Raw genomic sequence first — 19,820 nt, 5'->3', positions numbered from 1 at the left:
GGAGTTGCACAGCTGGAGGAGGAGAGGACACGCAAATTTAGAGAAAACAATAAAACTTGTATGAAAACAGCTTTGGGAAAAATGTATATTTTTTTAGGGTGGGGTGGGTGGGGGGGATAAAATCCTGGTTTCCTGAGTGAGAGGCCAGAATAGGAGGGGGGTGGTGGTGTGTGCACACTGTGTGGATGTCGGGAGGAATCCTCTTATCTCAGTCGAGAGGAGGGGACAATGTTTAATTTCGCTTATGAGACAGTTTTGCTGCTGAAAATAGTAGGAATGAAGCAGCGTGGAAAAGGAAAATAATGCCAATTTTACAGCAAAAAAAATAGAGATAAGGAGCAGGCAGGTTAGTTGGGGCATTTTTTTATCTTTTTTTGTTGGGCCTTTTGTAACATATTTTCTCTTCAAAATACATTTTTCACTATAAAAGAAAGTGTTAATGATCCTTTCATTTAAGTGTTGAAAATATTTGTAGCAGTTGCTTTTGCTCAGAAGTAGAAAATAAATGTATTAATATTTAACTCACTGATCTCACTTTGTTGACTTAACTGATGGGGCGATGACCCCTACCAATTCCTGTGTGTGTGTGTGTGTGTGTGTGTGTGTGTGTGGGAGAAAGAGGACATGTGATTTAAAGAGTGAGAGTCATACAGAGAGAGAAAAGAAGATGGAAACTTGTGAAGGCGAGCGTTTGTTTCTATCTACAGTTTAGTCAGTGCAGCTGAACACCAACGCCCTATAGTGACCCCACAACCCAAATACCTAACGGTGAGCTTGTAAATCAACCACCTCCTGCTCATATTGAAGGATTTTAAACAAAGAGCCAAACTGCACAACACACCTCATGTTTAGCAGATACTTTCATCCATAATGACTGAACTCAAACAGGTTTCCAGGAGGAGAAAATGAAGCATCAATATTAAGATCATATGAAGCTGAAAGAAGAAGAATGGAAAACTACCCATATATACTGAACTCATGCTCTCCTTGTGATTTACAAATAAGACATGTAACTATGGAAATTCGAGACACGTTTATGAAATGAGACAATGTCCGAGAAGCCTCCGGGACATGATATACCTCATTAGCCACAGGTTCTCGTTTGGCAGACAATCTGCCAGTTGTCTTTGCGATACAAAACAGGAACTAGTTTTTTCTTGCATGTCTTAAACAGCTTTATTCCAGTTCCTCATTTCTGTTTCAACCATATACCATAGAAACACCCGCGCGTGGCATCAGTGGCGTCAGACTTATTCAGTACATAGGGATCATGTCTATCACTGGCGTCAGAAAAATCTAAATTTGGGTAAAATAAGAAGGAAGTCTGGGTGGAGCTGTGGTTGGATGATGGCGCAGTCAGACTGGATCTCAGCTCCCATTCATTTCTATTTGGAACACATTGGATTCCTGTCACAGATTCACACAGACTTCAATTGTTAAGTAATACAAGCCACTGTAAAATGTTTGCTTAATGCTGTATAGTTCACAACTTTGTGGATTGTTGTTTGCCCGTTAGCTGCGCCGGCTCCTGCAGATTGTTTACAACCCTACTCACATTTATCCTGTCCCACCTGATGAACTGGCAACCACCTCAGCTGACACACCTTGTCAATCATCCACACCAAAGACAAGATATCGAGATCTAAACTGCACGCCGAGGGGAAAACGGTAACTTTTTCACCTCGGACTTCAATACAGCTGCAGTATTTATAGGAGCCAGCATTTAGCAGCCATTAGCGATGCTGCATCTTGAGGGGAGCTCTGCAGTGGTTTCAGCTAATGTTGCTAAAAACAGCATATTACCTTTTCTTCCTAATAATGCCCTAATGTCATCAAAAGTTCACTCTGCTAAAAGGTTGGCAAGCCACGTAAGGATATACATGTACATGCACACGCACGATTCGTCTTTTTTTTTTTTTTTTTTGCAAGAGCAAGTAAAATCTCTCTGGATCATCATGATGTTGAAAAAGGAGACAAAAAGGGAATAATGACAATAGAAAGGCAGAGAGAGGGAATAATGATAGGCCTGCTACTGATGGAGGTCTGGAGGTAAAGACAGATGGATGCAGAGGTTTCTCTCTCTATCTTTTTTTTTTTCCATCTCTATCTCCTCCCTCTCCACTCTTTTTCACTGTCTCTCCTTTTTTTTTTTTTTTTTTTACCCCTCTCTCTCTTTCTCCTCTTTCTCTTTTTCGTCTACTCTCTCTCCATCAAGATGCCATTATTCAGGACATTAGCGAAGAAGAGCTAAAAGCTCTCACTGTCGAGGAGGGTCCCAGGGTCCTTTCTGAGAGCTGTGACGCAAACACACGCGCACGCACACACACATGCACGCACACACACTTTGACTACAGAAGTACCTATAGTATAGGTGAAGAGGTAAGAGGTGGTAAAAAGGTCTTATTGCAGACATTACCAGGCATCTAGGCTCCTCTACTTTCCTCTGTGGCCAAAAACATGGACATTAGCTGGCACAAAGAAAAATGAATAGTGCTCAATAAAGTAACATACAGCGCGGTGCACTGGGCAGACACCGTGTCCTCATGGGTTTATTTTTACTTTGTGAACTTTAATATGCATCATCTTCTCTCTTTTGTTTGCTTTTCTCAGCTTCCCTTTCTCCTGCCACTCTCATAATGCCTCGAATAATCTCTAAAAAGAAAAAATTGCTGCTTATTGTGTGAATTAATTGAATAAATGTATTGATGTGTGCAGCGTTCTGGGTAAAAGAGTTTACTTCAAGCTTGGGTATTATGTCTTCTATGAAATTGTATGATTGCAGTTCTTCTGATCAGGTATAAAGGAGGAAACAATAGCATTTAGGCAAAAAGGTTTTTTCTTTTAATTAGTTTTTGGGCATCTTTGTTTGATAGCAAGAGAGATGCAACAAAGGTTCCCGGCTAGATTCAAACCGCGGACAGATCGGTTCATGGTTGGTGTCTTAACCCTTAAGAAAGAGGAGAATCTAACACAAGCTTTTGTGACTCAGCTGAATTCCTGTCGCTTTTAATTGTGTCTTCACCTTGTGTTGAAGAAAAACTCAAATGTGTGATCAGCTGGGTTAGCACAAGCTCCGAAAATAAGTCAGAAAATGTCAGATTTCTAAGTTTAAAATCTTAAGTTTGCCTCTGCAGTGAACTGTTGCCTGAACTATGTGAACATTTGGGTCTTTGACTCGACCGCTACAAACATTTAAGGCTTCAGTAAACTCCAACAGAAGTACTTGTTGTTGTTGCTTGAGTGCGTGCCTTCTGACACGGTGGGACGACACTTACAAAGTAGATCTTTTCAGGCGTACCCCCACCTTTAACCTGAAAACATCCACCAGGATAACAGAGCATGGCAGTCAGAAGCTGTATGAATCATGACAAACTCCTCAGCTAATTAAACTAGAAATTGTAGATATAAAAAGGATGGCCTGTTTGCCACAGAGCGATTTTTGCTAGAGACTGGCATTGAAAACTATCTTAGGCTATAAATACTGTGGAATTAGCATTGGTCCACGCTACTGGTCCTATAAATATAAACATCAAGTAAATAAAAGAGAGGAAATTTCAACAAAATCCTCTACAAACTGTGTTCATATGCAACTTTTTTCCATGTGTGACTACATTTTGGAGCCCCGTATCCGGGAAGTGTTGGATCAAGTGACACTTGGCAGTAGTAGAGGTAACATTAGTAGCAGTAAGAATGTAGTAGTCGTGATATTTTGAGTATAATAGTATAGGGGCAGCAGTAATGGCTATTTTATCAGTTATAGTTGAAGCATATGTAGGAATAACGATTGTAGTAACAACAGTAGTGCTTTAGGCGCAATTGCTCATTCAAAATATTGATTTGTGTATTATATATTATTGTGCTTTAGGATGTGATAAATTTTCTTTAAATCAACAAAAAAAGCACAACAGAGGTAGCTGCTGTAGCAGTAGTGCAGCCAGGCTGCTACTGTCCTCTCCAGTAAACCTGATACTTCTTACACAATAACTCCAAGGCCTCTCTAACTTCATTTCTGCCATTAATTTCAAAACTTGGCTCTTGAACTTTTCCTAATTATTCCATTTCCTGAGCTCAGGGACTTGGAGGATTTTCATAATTCATCATCCTCCTTTCCTGTCTCTTCTTTTTTTTCTCTCCTCCCATCACAATTACTGTAGTACAAAACCATCAAAATTATTCATCTGTTCCCTTTTTTCAATTTACCATTCTTTCTGTCTGTTTTTCTTTCTTTTTATCAGTCCTATGGAGCTCTACACTGCTCATGTATTTATTCATGCTTTTCTGCCTCTGATGGGCGACATGGACGGAGCTGAATAGAGGCAGTGTGTATGTGTGTACGCTTGTGTGTGTGTGTGCATGTAGCTCCGCTATAGACCTCTTCTATTGTGCTGATTCTAAGAGAAGGTCTTAATCTAGCCACTGCCATTACCACTGCTGAGACCTCCGTCCTCCACTTCCCCTCTTGCCCTGATGTTGTGCCCAGCCACGAAGGCCCTTCAGTGGGCTGGCTGGCAAGCCAGATCAGGGTCTTGGGTCTGGGGCTTGGCCTGGATCCCTGGTCCTCATCCTCCAGCACCGACGCCCCCTGCAGCCCCACAATGAAGCCTCCGTCCTGGCCTGACTTGGCCCCGAAGCCGCCTTCCTGGCTGGGGGCCTGGATGGAGGGATGGAGAGGGGGAAGAAAGCCTGTAGCTGGGTGTGCAGTGGAGTGAGGAGAGGTGGAGAGGCTAACAATGCTATCAGAGAGCTGGCGTCCGTCTCTCAAACGTGCACACACACAAACACATAAACGCTGTGTTTGTTTTTATTTATCACAGCTCTTCACACATAGACGACAACAAAGGAAGAAAGGGCGTGAAAAGAATAGAGAGGATCAGAAACAGAAAAAGGAAAGAGCAGAAAAGAGAGAAAAGTGGCAGAGAAAAAGAGAGAAACAGAGCTGAAGGGCTGCTTAAAAAGATGGATAAGGGCAAACATATAGTAAAAGCAAACACAGGAGAAAGACTGGTCTAATTAGAGAAATGTAAAGAGTGCTGAACAAAGAAAGACAAAAGTAAAGCGGAAAAGAAGATGCAACAGAGATGGAGAGTAGAGGAGAAATAGAAGGACACAAGTGAGTTCGAGAGGGATGTATAAAGAGAAAGGCGGCAGTGTTTTCCACCAGTCTGTTGGCCGAAGCCTCAGTGACATTGTCAGGCCTTCTGGATCCCCATGGAAACAAAAATCAACATGTTTGCTTGAAATGCTTTCATTAACGCCTTGTAGCCGAGCCAAAAAAGCACAACAAGGGACGAGGAGATGCCGAATAAAAAATCCTAACACAAATAATGCATACAAACAAAGGATAAAAAGACTGAAAAAAGAGCAAAAACAAACTTGGTAAAGCAGTTCTGTAGGGGGTTTTTTTCTCTCTCTTTTTTTTTTCCACATCTACTCATTGACCCGTGTCGTTTTGTACACAATGTGACAGGCAGCGTCGGTGGGGCAGATTTTCAGGACGTTCTGAGTAGCCATCACTTTGGGGATCAAACTATGCTCGGTGTAATAATGTTGCCATATTTGCATGGGGTATTATAATGATAGCCTTTGGCACGTTAGAATAAGCCTTGGACAGGGAAAGTAGCTTAAACAAACAGTTTGTTGACTTAATTTAATAAAAAATCACAGATAAATCAGATAAAAAATGAATTAACCTCTGAGCATTTTTATTACACCTGATGTACATTTTAATTCCATTTACTACTAACAAATTTGGCAGTAATTTTACATAATAATATAATAAATGTAGTGCCGTGGTAAATTGATAAGTGCAAAATGCCTTAGACGACATAGACTGGAGTATAATCAAGCAAGGAGAAAGTAGGACATGTGTGTGTCTACCGTCACACACACGCACACACACACACACACACACAGCTCTGGCATAACGACAATCAATTAAAGCTTCCGCTTCTCCTCTCCTTTAATTGAAATCGAATCACAGAGTTTTACCTCCGCGTCCCACCCCTTTAACTGAGCACGTAAGGAAACGCCTGAGGCTGTTCTAAAGCCGAGCCGTGCTCCCATTTAACCAACGAAGAAGTTTAAGGTAAAAACCATGGCAAGTAATAGGGTTGTTAGGGTATTAAACACAGATGCACACACACACACTCACGAACACGCATATACACACACACCAAGAGGCATGCATGCACATGTGCACACATGAGCTAAAGTAACGGGGGTAATTAAATGGTAAAGCTCAGTCTAGCTGAAGTAAACATGTCTAGAAGGAATGTATTTAAGACCGTGACTCTTAACGATCACATAATTGACAACATCATCAGTATTTCTGAATTTCAACATTTTGTTAATGTCTATATGTATTTTTGCAATGTGAGGTTTATTTGTTACATTCTAAATGTCATGATATAATTTCTGTAATAATATTGTAGTATTACATTGCTCATAATTATTGGATTCACTGGCAGCATTATGTCGTTGAGTCAAAGTCGGAGAAGTGGAACTTTGTGAATTAGAGGCTTATTTTAAAGGTGCAGTGTGTAGAATTTAGTGTCATCAATCGAATAATATTTCCATAAGTGTGTTTTAATCAGTGTATAATCCCCTGAAAATAAGAATCATTGTGTTTTTGTTAGCTTAGAATGAGCACTTAATATCTACATAAAGAGCGGACCCTCTTCCACAGAGGCTGCCATGTTTCACCACCATGTTTCTACAGTAGCCCAGAATGGACAAACCAAACACTGGCTCTAGAGAGGGTCTTTCGTGTTTTTTCGTGAATTTCAGGTTCTCCTACATGCTCGGACGGGGACGGGGAGGGGGAGAAAGAGGGGTATTCAGTTGGTTGCAGTTGGTCCTTTAAAAGCCAAACCAACTGAATCCATTGACCTTCTGCCTGTGTTAACACATGAAATAAGACCACCCTGATGGGAGAGATGAATGGTATGTTGTTATAAACCATTTAATTTCAAACTCTTCAGCCGTTGTGGTCTGGTAGGTGTATGGATACACTTTCCTGAGATGATGCTGGCAGTTTTGTCCAGACGTCAACATGAACCATTTGTACACCTGACTGGACAAGTACCATCTGCTGAGCTGTCATAGATCTTCTTGTTTAATTACAGTGCCCAGATTTGATTGTTAACAAGATGTGGGGCTCTGTAAAGGACTCAAACTTCATCTACATTAATCAGGCAAATTCTAAAATGTTGTTGTCATGCAGAAACACAGATTACAACATTTCAGTGAGAGAAAGGTGGTTATGTTAAACTCTAAAAAGCTATCAATGAGACAATAAAGACAGTGACGCTTGCATGAAGGTTTCTGGCGTTGTTGTTGTGGTTGTGTTTCTACTTCTTCTTCCTCTTCCAATGAAATGCGAGTGAATAACAGTGAAATGCTGTGCCACTGCCACTATCTGTTTTGTCATCCATATGACAGCGTTTGCACAAAGCTCCGTTCTCCCCGTACACAATACAACTTGACACACATTGTTGACAGTGGTGGAGGAAGTATTCAGATCCTTTACTTAAGTAAATGCACCAATACAACAATGGGAAAATGCTTACCAGTAAAAGTTTTTTAAATGCAAAATCCCATTTAAGAATAACTATAGAAGTAGCAGCAAAATGTGTTTAAATATCAAATGAACCCTGTAATTGACATGCAGTACCAGTCAAAAGTTTGGACACACCTGTAAAGGTAATGATCATTTTAATATACAGATGTGAAGTAAGATCATTACTTCTCTCTGTTACTGTGTGTGTCTGAGGGAAGGAATGTTTTCTTGCTATTCCTGATGGGGCCTTTCTTTCTTTCCTTCTGGCTTAGGTCCAAATAAGGTAACAGTTTGGTTCTTAGTATAAGCAAGACATGCTAAGGGGACAGGGGCCATATCTGGCTTGAGGCCCTTGGTTTCTTGAGTCTTGGGGAAAGGTGACTCTTATCTAACATACATGTGCATGTGAATGTATGTCTTATGGCTGTTTGCCATTGGTTGTAATCCATACGTTTGTATGATCATTTCTTTGTCTCTGAAGACTATAAAAAGGTCAGTTTGGCTTTGTATAGCGAGACAGGGGAATGATTAGCTCTGTGTGTGTCTTGTCACCTTATTGTACAATAATGTTTTTCAATCTTCAACCCAGCAGTGTTGTGTTTAGTGTTTTCAGACAATTTCCACAACTCGTTCAAGGATTTTTATTTATTTTTACTAGTTTCTATATTGTAGTGAACACAACTATGAAATAACACATATGGAATTATGTAGTAAATAAAAAAGCTATCAGCAATATCTTAACCAGCCTCATAAAGTAGTCACCTGGAATGGTTTTAAATGAATAGGTGTGTCATGTCAAAAATTAATTGGTGGAATTTCTTGCCTTCTTACTGTGTTTGAGACAGTTGTGTTGTGTTAAGGTAGTGTTGGTATATAGCAGATAGCCCAGTTCAACTACTGTAGTAATCCATATTATGGCAAGAACCGCTCAACTAAGTAAAGAGAAACAATTTGTCATTACTTTAAGACACAAAGGTCAATCAATGTGGAAAATTCAAGAACGTTTAAAGTAAAAAAACCATCAAACGCTATGATGAAACTTGCTCTCATGAGGACCGCCCCAGGAAAGAAAGACCAAGAGTTTCCTCTGCTGCAGAGGATAAGTTCATTAGAATAACCAGCCTCAGAAAGAAAGAAAGAAATTAACGGCGCCTCAGATCGGAGCCAACATAAATGCTTCCCAGAGTTCAAGTAGCAGACACATCTCAACATCAACTGTTCGGAGGAGACTGCGTAAATCAGGCCTTCATGGTCGAATTTCTGCAAGGAAACTACTGAGGGAGACCAATAATAAGAAGAGAAATGCTCGGGCCATGAAACACAAGGAATGGATGGATGGTATCTGCATGTGTGGTTCCCACTGTGAAGCATGAAGGAGGAGGTGTGATGGTGTTGGGGAGGGGGGCTTTGCACACACCAGCATGGCTACCACAACATTCTGCAGCAACATGCCATCCCATCTGGTTTGCGCTTAGTGGGAAAATTATTTGTTTTTCAACAGCACAATGACCCAAAACACACCTCCAACCTATGTAAGGGCTGTGTCAGAAGACCTGGCCTCCACAACCATCAACCACCTAAACCCAATTGAGATGGTTTTGGATGAATTGGACCGCGGAGTGAAGGAAAAGCAGCTGACAAGTGCTCAGCATATGTGGGAACTCCTTCAAGACTGTTGGAAAACCATTCCAGGTGACGACCTCATGAAGCTGGTTGAGCGAATGCCAAGAGTGTGTCATAAAAGCAAAAGGTGGCTACTTTGAAGAATCTAAAATTTAAAACATATTTTGCTTTGTTTGCACTTTTCCCCCCCTGTACTTTACTACATAACTCCATATGTGTTATTTCATAGTTTTGATTCCTTTAGTATTAATCTATAATGTAGAAAATGATAGAAATAAAGAAAAAAACTCCAAACTTTTGTATTTGTATTTATTTTTTGGACTGAATCTTTGCTTTTTAGTGATATATATTGGATCATTTGCCCTCTCTGGGCCTCAAACAGTTATTTAAATGAAACCATCTGAGAAGTTTAAAGGGACAATCTCTTTGGTTAAACTGTGAACAGCTCATACATATGAAACTTGACAAGGGCCCCCAACCAACCAAGCGAAAAAAACGCCAATGTTGTAAATTTTGCAAGCTCATCATGTTATTTAATGTAAAATAATAATCTGAAAAGCATGTAACTAGTAACTATCTAGCTGTCAAATAAATGTTGCAGAATAAATACAATATTTCCCTCTGAAAGGCAGTGAGGTATCAGTATAAAGTAGTATTAACTTACTCATCATAGTTTGCTGATTATTACTGATATGTTTTTAGGATATGACTAAATATTGTAACAAAATCTGAGCATAAAAGCTGTAGTCAGGATTTGTAGGGCAATGCTACACCTTGTGTTAGTTGTAAATAAATGATGCCAAGGTAAAAATGATTGATGGCCTTGATCATACAGCAAGCTATAGTCTTTCAGCAACTGTTGGACCTTTCAGTAGTATTAAAAGCATGCACACTAATCGCTGACGTAATTATAAATGCAGCTTGTTTCCTGGAAAAAGTTTCAGTCTAAATGCACGACCACAAAGAGACATGTTTAGCTAATTAGTTGCCACATCTTTCTCTCTCTCTCTGTTTTTATTAATCTATAAATTAATATAGATTGATAAAGAGCAAAAAGGAAGGAATGGATGGATGGATTGATGAGAGGAGGAAGAGCAGGAAGATAGAAAAGAATAGCAAGAGGGAAGAAGGGATGGATATACAGTATAAAGACAAAGATGTAAAGACAAGTTGAAAAAGGTGGATTCATATGGACCGATAAGGCTACATAAAAGACAAGTCAGAAATAAACAAGTAATCAGAAAGGGACAGAAAAAAGGTAGATAAAGAGACAAAAAACTTGAAAACTGATGGATAGGAACGGGAATGAAGAGAGAGAAAGCAAGCAAATGAAAGACAGAGACCTTCTGCCAAGCTGTGATTTCCCAGTAAGAGTTAGCTCTTCATCCTCTGGTGAACCCAGCCCTTCAGGAGAACAAAGCCACCTCATACTGCACTCGTTTATCGTACATTTTTCATCTCTCCTTTATTCCACATGCAAGAGAGCCTCACCACCCCCCTCCCTCTCTCTCTTTCTCTCTGACACAGTGGGATAACCCTCACAACCTCGCACCTCCCCTACAGCTTCACACACACGCACTTTGTGTTGCATTGCCCTGCTCCCTCTCTTCCTCGATGTTTACGCAGCTATCCTTGTTAGGACATTATATCGACTTCCATTCAATGTGGACAGCCTAACCCAAATCCTGAACTTAACCACAACCAGAACCAATTTAACCTTAACCTTAACCTCAATTCACATCTTAACCCTGACCTTAACCTTACCTAAATTCACATCTTAACCCTAACCCTGACCAGGACCTCAGAAATGACGTTTTCTCTCATTAGGACCAGGCTTTGGTCCCCATGAGGACTACTGGTCCCAACAAGGTCGGTGTTTATACCAGAAAAGGTCCCAGTGGGGTAACAAAAATGCACTTACAGTCTTTGCCAGACGCTAACAGACACACTTACATGGACAAACACATACTGATATGAACATCTACACTCTCTCTCATCCTTCTTCAGTCTGACAATAATGGTAAATGGACTGCATTTATACAGCACCTTTCTAGTCTTATCAACCACTCAAAGTGCTTTACACTATATGCCAACATTCACTCATTCACACACACATTCATACACTGATGGCAGAAGCTGCCATACAAGGTGCCAACCTGCTCATCAGGAGCGATACAGCGCTTCCTGTCCAAAGCACCCCGCAGTGTTTCTATGCTCACCTATTCACACACTCTCACTCACACATCAATGGCGCAGCCATCGGGAGCAATTTGGGGTTCAGTATCTTGCCCATGAACACTTCGACATGCGGACTGGAGGAGCCGGTGATTGAACCACCGACCTTCTGGTTAGTGGATGGATAGAAGCTGCTCAGGAAACTGTTACCCGTCTCTTCAGTGAATCTGTAGAATTAGCAGCAGGTGTTTAGATTTCAATTAGTTGTGACAAAACTATCTGCAGCTTACACAACTTAATGTCCAAAATACTCAAAAACAAGAAAATGAATGTGTTTTACAAGTATATTAGCTTATATTGTAGCTTTGTCACATGATATAAAATTATGTCTTGTACCACATTTTCTTTTTTTTAATGCAGTTTATTTACGAAGAGGAGATAAAATCATATGTGACTGTCCTAAGAAAATTATGTATGTATGTAAATTATGTGTATATCTTCAAAACTTTTCATGAACTACAAAACTAAGAAAAAAAGCAAAGTTTTCACATTTGTGATGAGATTTTACATGTTACATTGTTTTATTAACTTTAAAGAAATATGAATATTTTATCAACTAATGAAGAAACACTTAATTCTTCTGTTAATTTGAAAAAAACAAATAAAGATTAAAAAAAAAAGAAAATAAAGATAATAAACCAATCTATAACATACAGACCACTTGATTACAGTAGCAATTATTAATGAAGAAGTAAATTTAGAATAAATCGCAAGTTACATAGATTCCAATAACAAAACATGGGTCACAGTGTCATTTTATTATTAACTGCAATGTACAGCATCCGTATGCAACAACTTTTCAAATCTGGTACTGTTCAAATATCTAGTTTTATTTTATATGTTTCGTGAAAAATTAAAACATCAGCCCTTTAGTCACAGCAGACATTTTAACACATAGCATGAAAAACACAGGTGTAATTAATAATATGAGTCTGTTATGGTTCTGATACTGGTGCACACTGGTAATTGAGAAGACCCATCGTTAATGTTATTGGTTACACCTGTGATATCCCTGCTATGACAAGTCAAGATTGTAAGATCAGACTGTTATTTCATTCTGTTTATTTGCTTATCTCACATACTCTGACATGCAAGACAGATGTTAGATTTATGCTTCATTGTTCCAACAGTATGTTTCACTTTTTATATTACAAGAGAAAGGTTTGAGGACTAATCAGTGTGTTTGGCAAAGTCATGCTATCTGCTGATTGCTGGAGTGTAAACTTACACACACTGTATGTTGATTTACACATAAATACACTATCAACCAGGCTGACTCCCACACAGTGCAGAAAAAAAACAACAGTCCTTTTTTTTAAAAAACATAATCTATAACACGACAAAATAATGTATTAAAATCCCCCTGAAGCAACTGCTGGTTGTTAGCCACACATGCAAATGTTTGCAGCTCATATTAAAGCAAACATATACAGTTTAATTCGTTCCTTACACTTTAGTCAAACAAAAGGAATCACCATCTTTACATATGAACATACAGCCCCATGCACGCTGCTTCATCACGCAACAGAAATCTAAAGCTTGTCAGACCCGCCCCGCTTACCCACAGTTACTGATGCTACGATTGGATGATTTGTGTTAGGGGGAGGGATTTAGCGAACAGTCAGTTCCACAACAGTTGAGCATATTGAATATTAAAGCCAAGAAAAGCTAGAAATGATGTCATGGTGAGAATGAATGAACTTTGAACTCTTATCTTTATGATCACAATAGAGACTTTTAAAATAGAGACATCATGCTTTGAGTTTGTTTCATGATATCCTGGAAGATGGTTGACAGTAGCCATGTGTATTAGATGCAGGGACATTCATTAGTAGTTAATATTGTGTTGATTGACGTTTTTACAACAACGGTATTTTCTGAGGTCTTCCGGCATCCGTAGGCTCGCTTATCAACATTTTGCCTCTTGTGAGAATAACTGGAGAGATGTTTAGACAGAAGTTTTGTCAGTACCCCCTGCCCGCCCCTCCCGCCTACACCTCAGTCCACCTCTCTCCCCGGCGCAGGTCAAGAGGCGGTGTGCTGACTCCGCCACCTGCTGTCTGATAGCACATAAACAAACCAAACACTTATTTCCTCCTGAGCCGTACCCCGCAATCACTGCACCAGTAAAACCTCACACTCCATTTACCTTCAGTGCAGGTGACTGCCTGGGCACCGTGCGCGCGCGTGAGTGTGTGGTTGTGTGTGTGTTTGTGTGTTTGGGAGAGAGAGAGAGTTAGAGTGAGGGATAGAGGACTTGGAGAGTTGGAAAGAGGAATGGAAAAAAGCTGGAGGAAATGAAAGAAGAGACGAAAAGGTAGGAAAGGAACCAAAAAAGTAGTGAAAAAGAGAGATATTGAATAAATAAGAGAGAGATGAAGGATAAAAGGAAATGAGGTTTATGTCCAAAAGTACTGTATGTGTACATTCCTTGTTTTTTATAGTTAGGGACAGTCCCCTGAGTTTCAGTGTACGGGAATCTTAATGCTACAGCACACAGTGATAATTGTTGCAACAGTTTGGGGAAAATCCTTTCCTGTTTCAACATGCAAACTCTCCCACGCTCAAAAGGACAGTCCCCAAAGGAAGGATTTCACCAGTTTAACGTGGAAGAACTTGAGCAAGCAGCAACTACCTCGGCTCGAGACCGAAGCCAGTGTGAAAGTACCTTCAAGTGCCGCTAGATGCTGGCTCCAACAAATCCCCGAGTCCGGTTTACTCCCATTCGAAAAGCGTCAACAGCTAAATTGGAGTCCTCTAATAAGAATGCTGGTGCTCATTTTAGAAAATTATTGATCAATTTATAAGATTTGAAGACTTATAGTAGCTTTGATGTCTGCTGTGTGGGCTTTGATTGACAGTTTGCACACCTGCTGCTCTCCACGGCTCCTGGGTTGACTATTGTTGCAATATTTTGGTAAGTTTAATCTCACTTGATTACGATCCTGCGTGTTTCCAGAGCGTGAAAGGTGACAACCCAACACTCCTTATTTGGAAAATCCTGGCTCTATACAGAAAAGATGACCATAAGCTGCAACTCTGGGCTTCAAACCTACTCAAACTCAGAGTGAAGGAGAAAAGCAGCCAACAAGTGCTCAACATATGTGGGAACTCCTTCAAGACTGTTGGAAACCCATTCCAGGTGACGACCTCATGAAGCTGGTTGAACGCCAAGAGTGTGCAAAAGCTGCCATCAAAGCAAAAGGTGGCTACTTTGAAGAATCTTAAACTTAAAACATATTTTGCTTTGTTTACTTTTTTTTTTTTTTTTTGCTTTTACATAACTCCATATGTGTTATTTCATAGTTTTGATTCCTTCTGTATTAATTTATAATTTAGAAAATACTAGAAATAAAGAAAAGGCATTAAAGGAGAGGGTGTGTCCAAACTTTTGACTATGTTAGGGTGTCCACATACTTTTGGCCATGTAGAAAGAGTAAGAGAGAGAGAAAACACATCCAGATATGTGAGATGGCGCCGTATTAGAGCGTCATCACCGAGATGGCTTGACCTGCCGCTCACCCCCCATCTTGTTTGTGTACTGGTTTATTTGTTGGAAACAACAACAACAACAACAGCAACCAGCCTCTGTAATTATTCCTTAGTGCTGCTTCACTCACTGTAATTATACACCCATACAGTGTGTGTGTTTCACACATGTATTCGTCGCTAGACGTGAATGTAGATTATGTGTGTTTCTGTTGATCTGTGTATAGGGTTGTGTGTGTGTGTTTGTGTGTCTGTGTGTATGTGTGTGTGTGTGTGTTTCAACAACAATTACACACCCATATTGGCCAGAAAGAGAAAGAGAGAGGAAGAGAGGGGGATGAAGGGACAACAAGCTGAGGTCTTTGTTGCTAAATGACAGTGATTCACCATCAGGCCACCCATTTAGTTTAAGTGTGCTGCTCATTTGCTTGTGTGTGTGTGTGTGTGTGTAGATAGAGAAAGAGGGAGCGAGGATGGAGCAGGGCAATGCAACAGAAAGTGTGTGTGTGTGTGTGTGTGTGTGTGTGCACTCTCCCTCTTTCTCCCCTCTCAGTATCATTCAAGAACTGGCAATACACCAAACCCTCTATGTTAAAGTGTGTGTTTTAGCGTTTGTGTGTATCCCTCTGCAAGTGTGCGGATACATGCATAAATATGTGAGTGTGCACGTGTGTAGAAGCATCTGTATTTATGGTGTGTGTGTGTGTGTGCGCACAAGGGCCTTTGTAAGTGATATTTAGCTTGCGCCCTCTCCTTGTCGCTCCTCTCATGCGGAAATTTGTCAGTTTTTGGTTCGTCTGATTTTCAATGTGGCATGTAACCGCTCTCGTTGGGAGGGAACGTTTAAACTCCACCTCGAGGCTCTTTCAGGAAATGTTTTGCTGTTTTTCGGTAGTTTTACTCGAACTGAGGGTTTATCTTGTCCTTTTTAAGGGTCGCAGGGTAACAACATATCTCTGAAAACAACTTTTCTCAGCTCATTTAAAATCAAACTTTATTACAAATGTTACATATATGCATACAGTCACAGACAATGCCAAACGATGATATTAACTTCTGTGGCCTCTAAGAAAGTTGCATTTCTGTGGGAGAGCCATGACAAAATAAGAACAATTTCTGATCAATAGAAACTATATCTACATCTTGAATTTGACTAGTTCAGGCAAACTTTAAGTCTCTGGAAGTGACTTAAAATGTAATTAACAGCAGCAGATGGTTTCTTCTGAGGGTGACAACTCCTGCTACATTATATCTGAGTATAAACCAGCAAAAGTGGTTCAAAAGGAGTGTTTAAAACTTTCAAATGTTATCATGTAAGAATTTAAAGTTTCAATAAATGTCTCAATTGTTAAGCAATTCTCAACGATCATCCTTGTCGTTCTTTTTTCCTCAGGTAAGTTCTGCTGAGGTGTTTCTTTGCCCCCTTCCAGCTGAGTCTTATCTATTATTAACGTCTGAACATGGTCTCTGAGGATCTGCATCCATTATTAATGTCTGACAATCTCTGTCTTTCTCTCGTAGGATCTCCTTCTGTCTAATCCTTCTCATCATCCCTCCTCCGATCCTTCGTCCCAACTTCTGTCCGATCGACCGTCTGGAGAAAAGCTAATAACAGGTGTGTCTTCCTCCCTCTTCATGATATCTCTTCCTCCTCCTCCTCCTCCTCCTCCTCCTTCTCTCCCATCCTCCTATCTTCAATCTGTCCATGATTTCTTCTGGGTCACCAGGGGTTTTTAAAAGGTGTTAAATGCGCACGTGTGAGCGTATGCACACCACCTGGGTAAGGTGGCACTTTGGCAACCTGCTAAACATGTGTGTGTGTTTGTATTAATGATGTATGAAGGCTTGTCTAACTCCTTGAGACAATTAACTTGCATATGCACACACACACACACACACACAATAACACACTCCATCAACTCGCACATTGTTTACTTACACCTGCACATTGTAGTGTTTTCACTCCACATCTGTCCAACACACACTCACACTCACTTAAAGCATCAATAACTCGTTTTTAAGTGCTGTGTGTAATGTTTTAACATCAAGAGATTATCACCATAATTTAAGACTGAAGTATAATTAAAATGTAACTATACACTAAGGGAGTGTATATCTACCTGTATGCATTATGTATTACATATTTTCACGTTAGAATTATGGATCACCTTCACGTCAAAATGATGTAGCCGAACCAGTTATTTTGTCTTTTTTATTCCAAGCATTCCCTGTTAAATCCTTGCAACTTGCTGAGTATAGTAGAAAATCAGATAAGAAAATTAAAATGAAGTGTTAAGAAGAGAGAGGCAGTGTACAGGAGGTGTGTGTGTGTGTGTGTGTGGCAGGAACAGACGGTGCTGTGGCCTTTTGTTGGCATGTGATTGTACTCAGGTGCAAGGATGTATGTGTGTGTGTGTGTGTGTGTGTGTGTGTGTGTGTGTGTGTGTGTGTGTGTGTGTGTGTGTGTGTATGTGTGTGTGTGTGTGGTGTCAGATATTCTTTCCTCAGGTGCATCCAGGAGGGGAGTGCCGGGTGTTGTCTTCTTTTGGCAGGAGCTTGAGCTGTATGTGTCTTCCTGAGAGTCTGTTATTACTGTTGTAGGACGACTGTTGCTGGACACAGAAGAATCAGACATTCATCTTTTAACACCCCCCCCCCCCCCCCCCCCACACACACACACACACACACACACACACACACACACACACACACACACACACACACACACACACACACACACTAGAAGTCGGGGACCACTGGTCTAGTCCAATGTAGAGAGGTTCAACTTGGCAAGATTGAAAATTTAACAGTTTGTGTAGAATTATCACTATAATTTCTACTTCTGCTTTACCTCAAAAGTTAATATTGTCCCACAATTCATTACAGCATTCCCAGCTGTGACATACTGCTCAATCACTACATTTTTGTCAAATTAAGACCACATAGCTTCTTGCACAACATAAATCATTGTTTCAATGAGACTACATCTGATTGTTTAACCTCTTAAACTCCACGGGGTCGCCAGCGTCCTGCTTAAGGCAGTTAGCAAGCAGCTTAGCATCACGCAGTAATGAGTGAAAGCAATTTGCACAATTTGGCCACTTGGAGATGTTTCAGAGAGGTTCGGGGACACCAGTCACACCACAAACTAAAAACTCCCTCCCATAAGGTTAGGCCTAGAGGTCTGGAATTTTATACAGGTGTGGTTGAATAGATGTAGATGTTATGTGGTGATTTGCATAGTTCTGGCGTAAAGCATGTCCTAGTTACTGTTATTCAAAAATGAGTCATTATAGACAAGGACAGAAACATTTTTTGAGCCATATTTGAACTGATAGTTTTAGCCACATGCTAAACAAGCACATTTACAGAAACTAGAAGATGTAATATACGCATATTGGCCTTACAGTTCTTCTTATATAAGTTTTTCCATTTGGGAATGCCAAATAGGTGAAAATTTCTAAAAAAAGGTGGTTGTCAAGAGGCTGCGCTTATCGTTGATTAATTACATGTTGGACTGCCAGACTGCTCTGAATTTTTTAAGGTTTGTGACTCTTACATGGATTAGTTTTTAAACCTTTTTCTTTTTTAATCACCACAATGAACAAATGGGCAAATCTGTCTATATATATATATTACATGTTCATAGTTTTGTAACTTTTTATGGCAGCTTGGGAAAGTTCCACATAGTGTTAGTATCATAAAAATGGAACAGTGGGTGGTAAAAGGTTAAAAATCTGCCTCAAATTTAAAAGTTTGACTCTTCTTGAGGAGCAAAAAGGAACTCTGATGTCAGTAATCACACAGCATGCTGGCTGCTGTTAATACTCTTTATCTCCTCATATCTTCCTCTCATTTGTCTTGAACCGACGCTGAACGTCTACCGCTCCTTAACAGATTCTTGTAATAAAACACAGTTCTTGGATTTTAATTAGTGCTCAATCTGCTTTTGTATCCCCGTGAACTTCATAAATGCCACATATTCAACAAATAACAATTAGGCTTAATTAAGATGATTAAAAACTCCCATCTAATCCGTCAACACACCGTGTTTATATCTTACGCCGTGCAAGTGTGTGTGTGTGTTTTCTCCTTTTCACGCTTGACAAATCAAGATCACCGTATAATGACTGCATAACGAGCGTGTCCTTAAGACACACAGTCACGCACCCACACACACATTTGCACGCACACACTCGTGTATTCATATTCACAAACAAACATGTCCTTAAGACAGACGAAGCTTATCAATAGCCGTTAATTAAATTCTTGCGCTTATTAATAAAAGACTTAGAATCGCTGTTTGCAGTGCTCTGTGAGTGTGTGCATGTACTGCGCTTGTTTGTTTGCTTTAATGAAAAGATTTCACCTTGTAACAGTTATTGGTTGTTGGGAGTGTTTGTGTGTGCAAGTACGAGTGTAATGTCTGTACATACAGTATTTTGTGTGATTACTACCTCTAAGTAAATGACAAACAAGAGGAAGATATGAGCATTACGGGTGAGCGATAGACAGAATAAAAGAACTTGAGAAGAAAACGTCAAGAAAAATAAAAAGGTCAGTTTGTAAATAAATAATAAAAAAGCTTTCTTACCTCTAGTTGTATCCAGCCATGCAGATAGTTTTGGTTTTATGTGACTTGTAACCAACTCTTGTATTCCTATCCTAAAAGGCTTGCCCAACAAACCTTCCAAATTCAATTCATTAAACTCTCTTAAATGCACAAACTTCAACGTGCTTCGTGAGATTTGATCTTTAACATAATCTGCTCCCCCCCCTTATCGCTATATAAGACTTGCTGTTCTGCTCCATTTGTGCGTTCACACTGCAGAGATGAAAATCTTGCACTGACTGTACTTGTACAGGTATTCGGGGCCCCGAAACGATCAGAATAATACAGCCGCCAGTGATGTGT

General features: G+C 40.0%; 1 protein-coding gene across 2 annotated transcripts in view; it reads left to right on the top strand.

Annotated features, from left to right (window-relative positions):
* Window positions 1-19,820, top strand: part of ccdc28a (coiled-coil domain containing 28A) — a 223,445-nt gene that overhangs the window by 98,432 nt on the left and 105,193 nt on the right. The window contains exon 5 of one of the 2 annotated variants that reach the window (XM_042404859.1): window positions 16,427-16,520. In XM_042404859.1, the coding sequence (XP_042260793.1) occupies window positions 16,427-16,520 (94 nt within the window). Of the gene's footprint in view, window positions 1-16,426; window positions 16,521-19,820 lie in introns of those variants that run through there. The other variant, XM_042404857.1, reaches the window with a different exon arrangement.

This window comes from Thunnus maccoyii, chromosome 24 (genome assembly GCF_910596095.1).
Source record: "Thunnus maccoyii chromosome 24, fThuMac1.1, whole genome shotgun sequence".
Lineage (NCBI taxonomy): Eukaryota > Metazoa > Chordata > Actinopteri > Scombriformes > Scombridae > Thunnus > Thunnus maccoyii.
The sequence above is the reverse complement of the archived record's forward strand: the minus strand, read 5'-3'. Positions and strand labels throughout refer to the sequence as shown.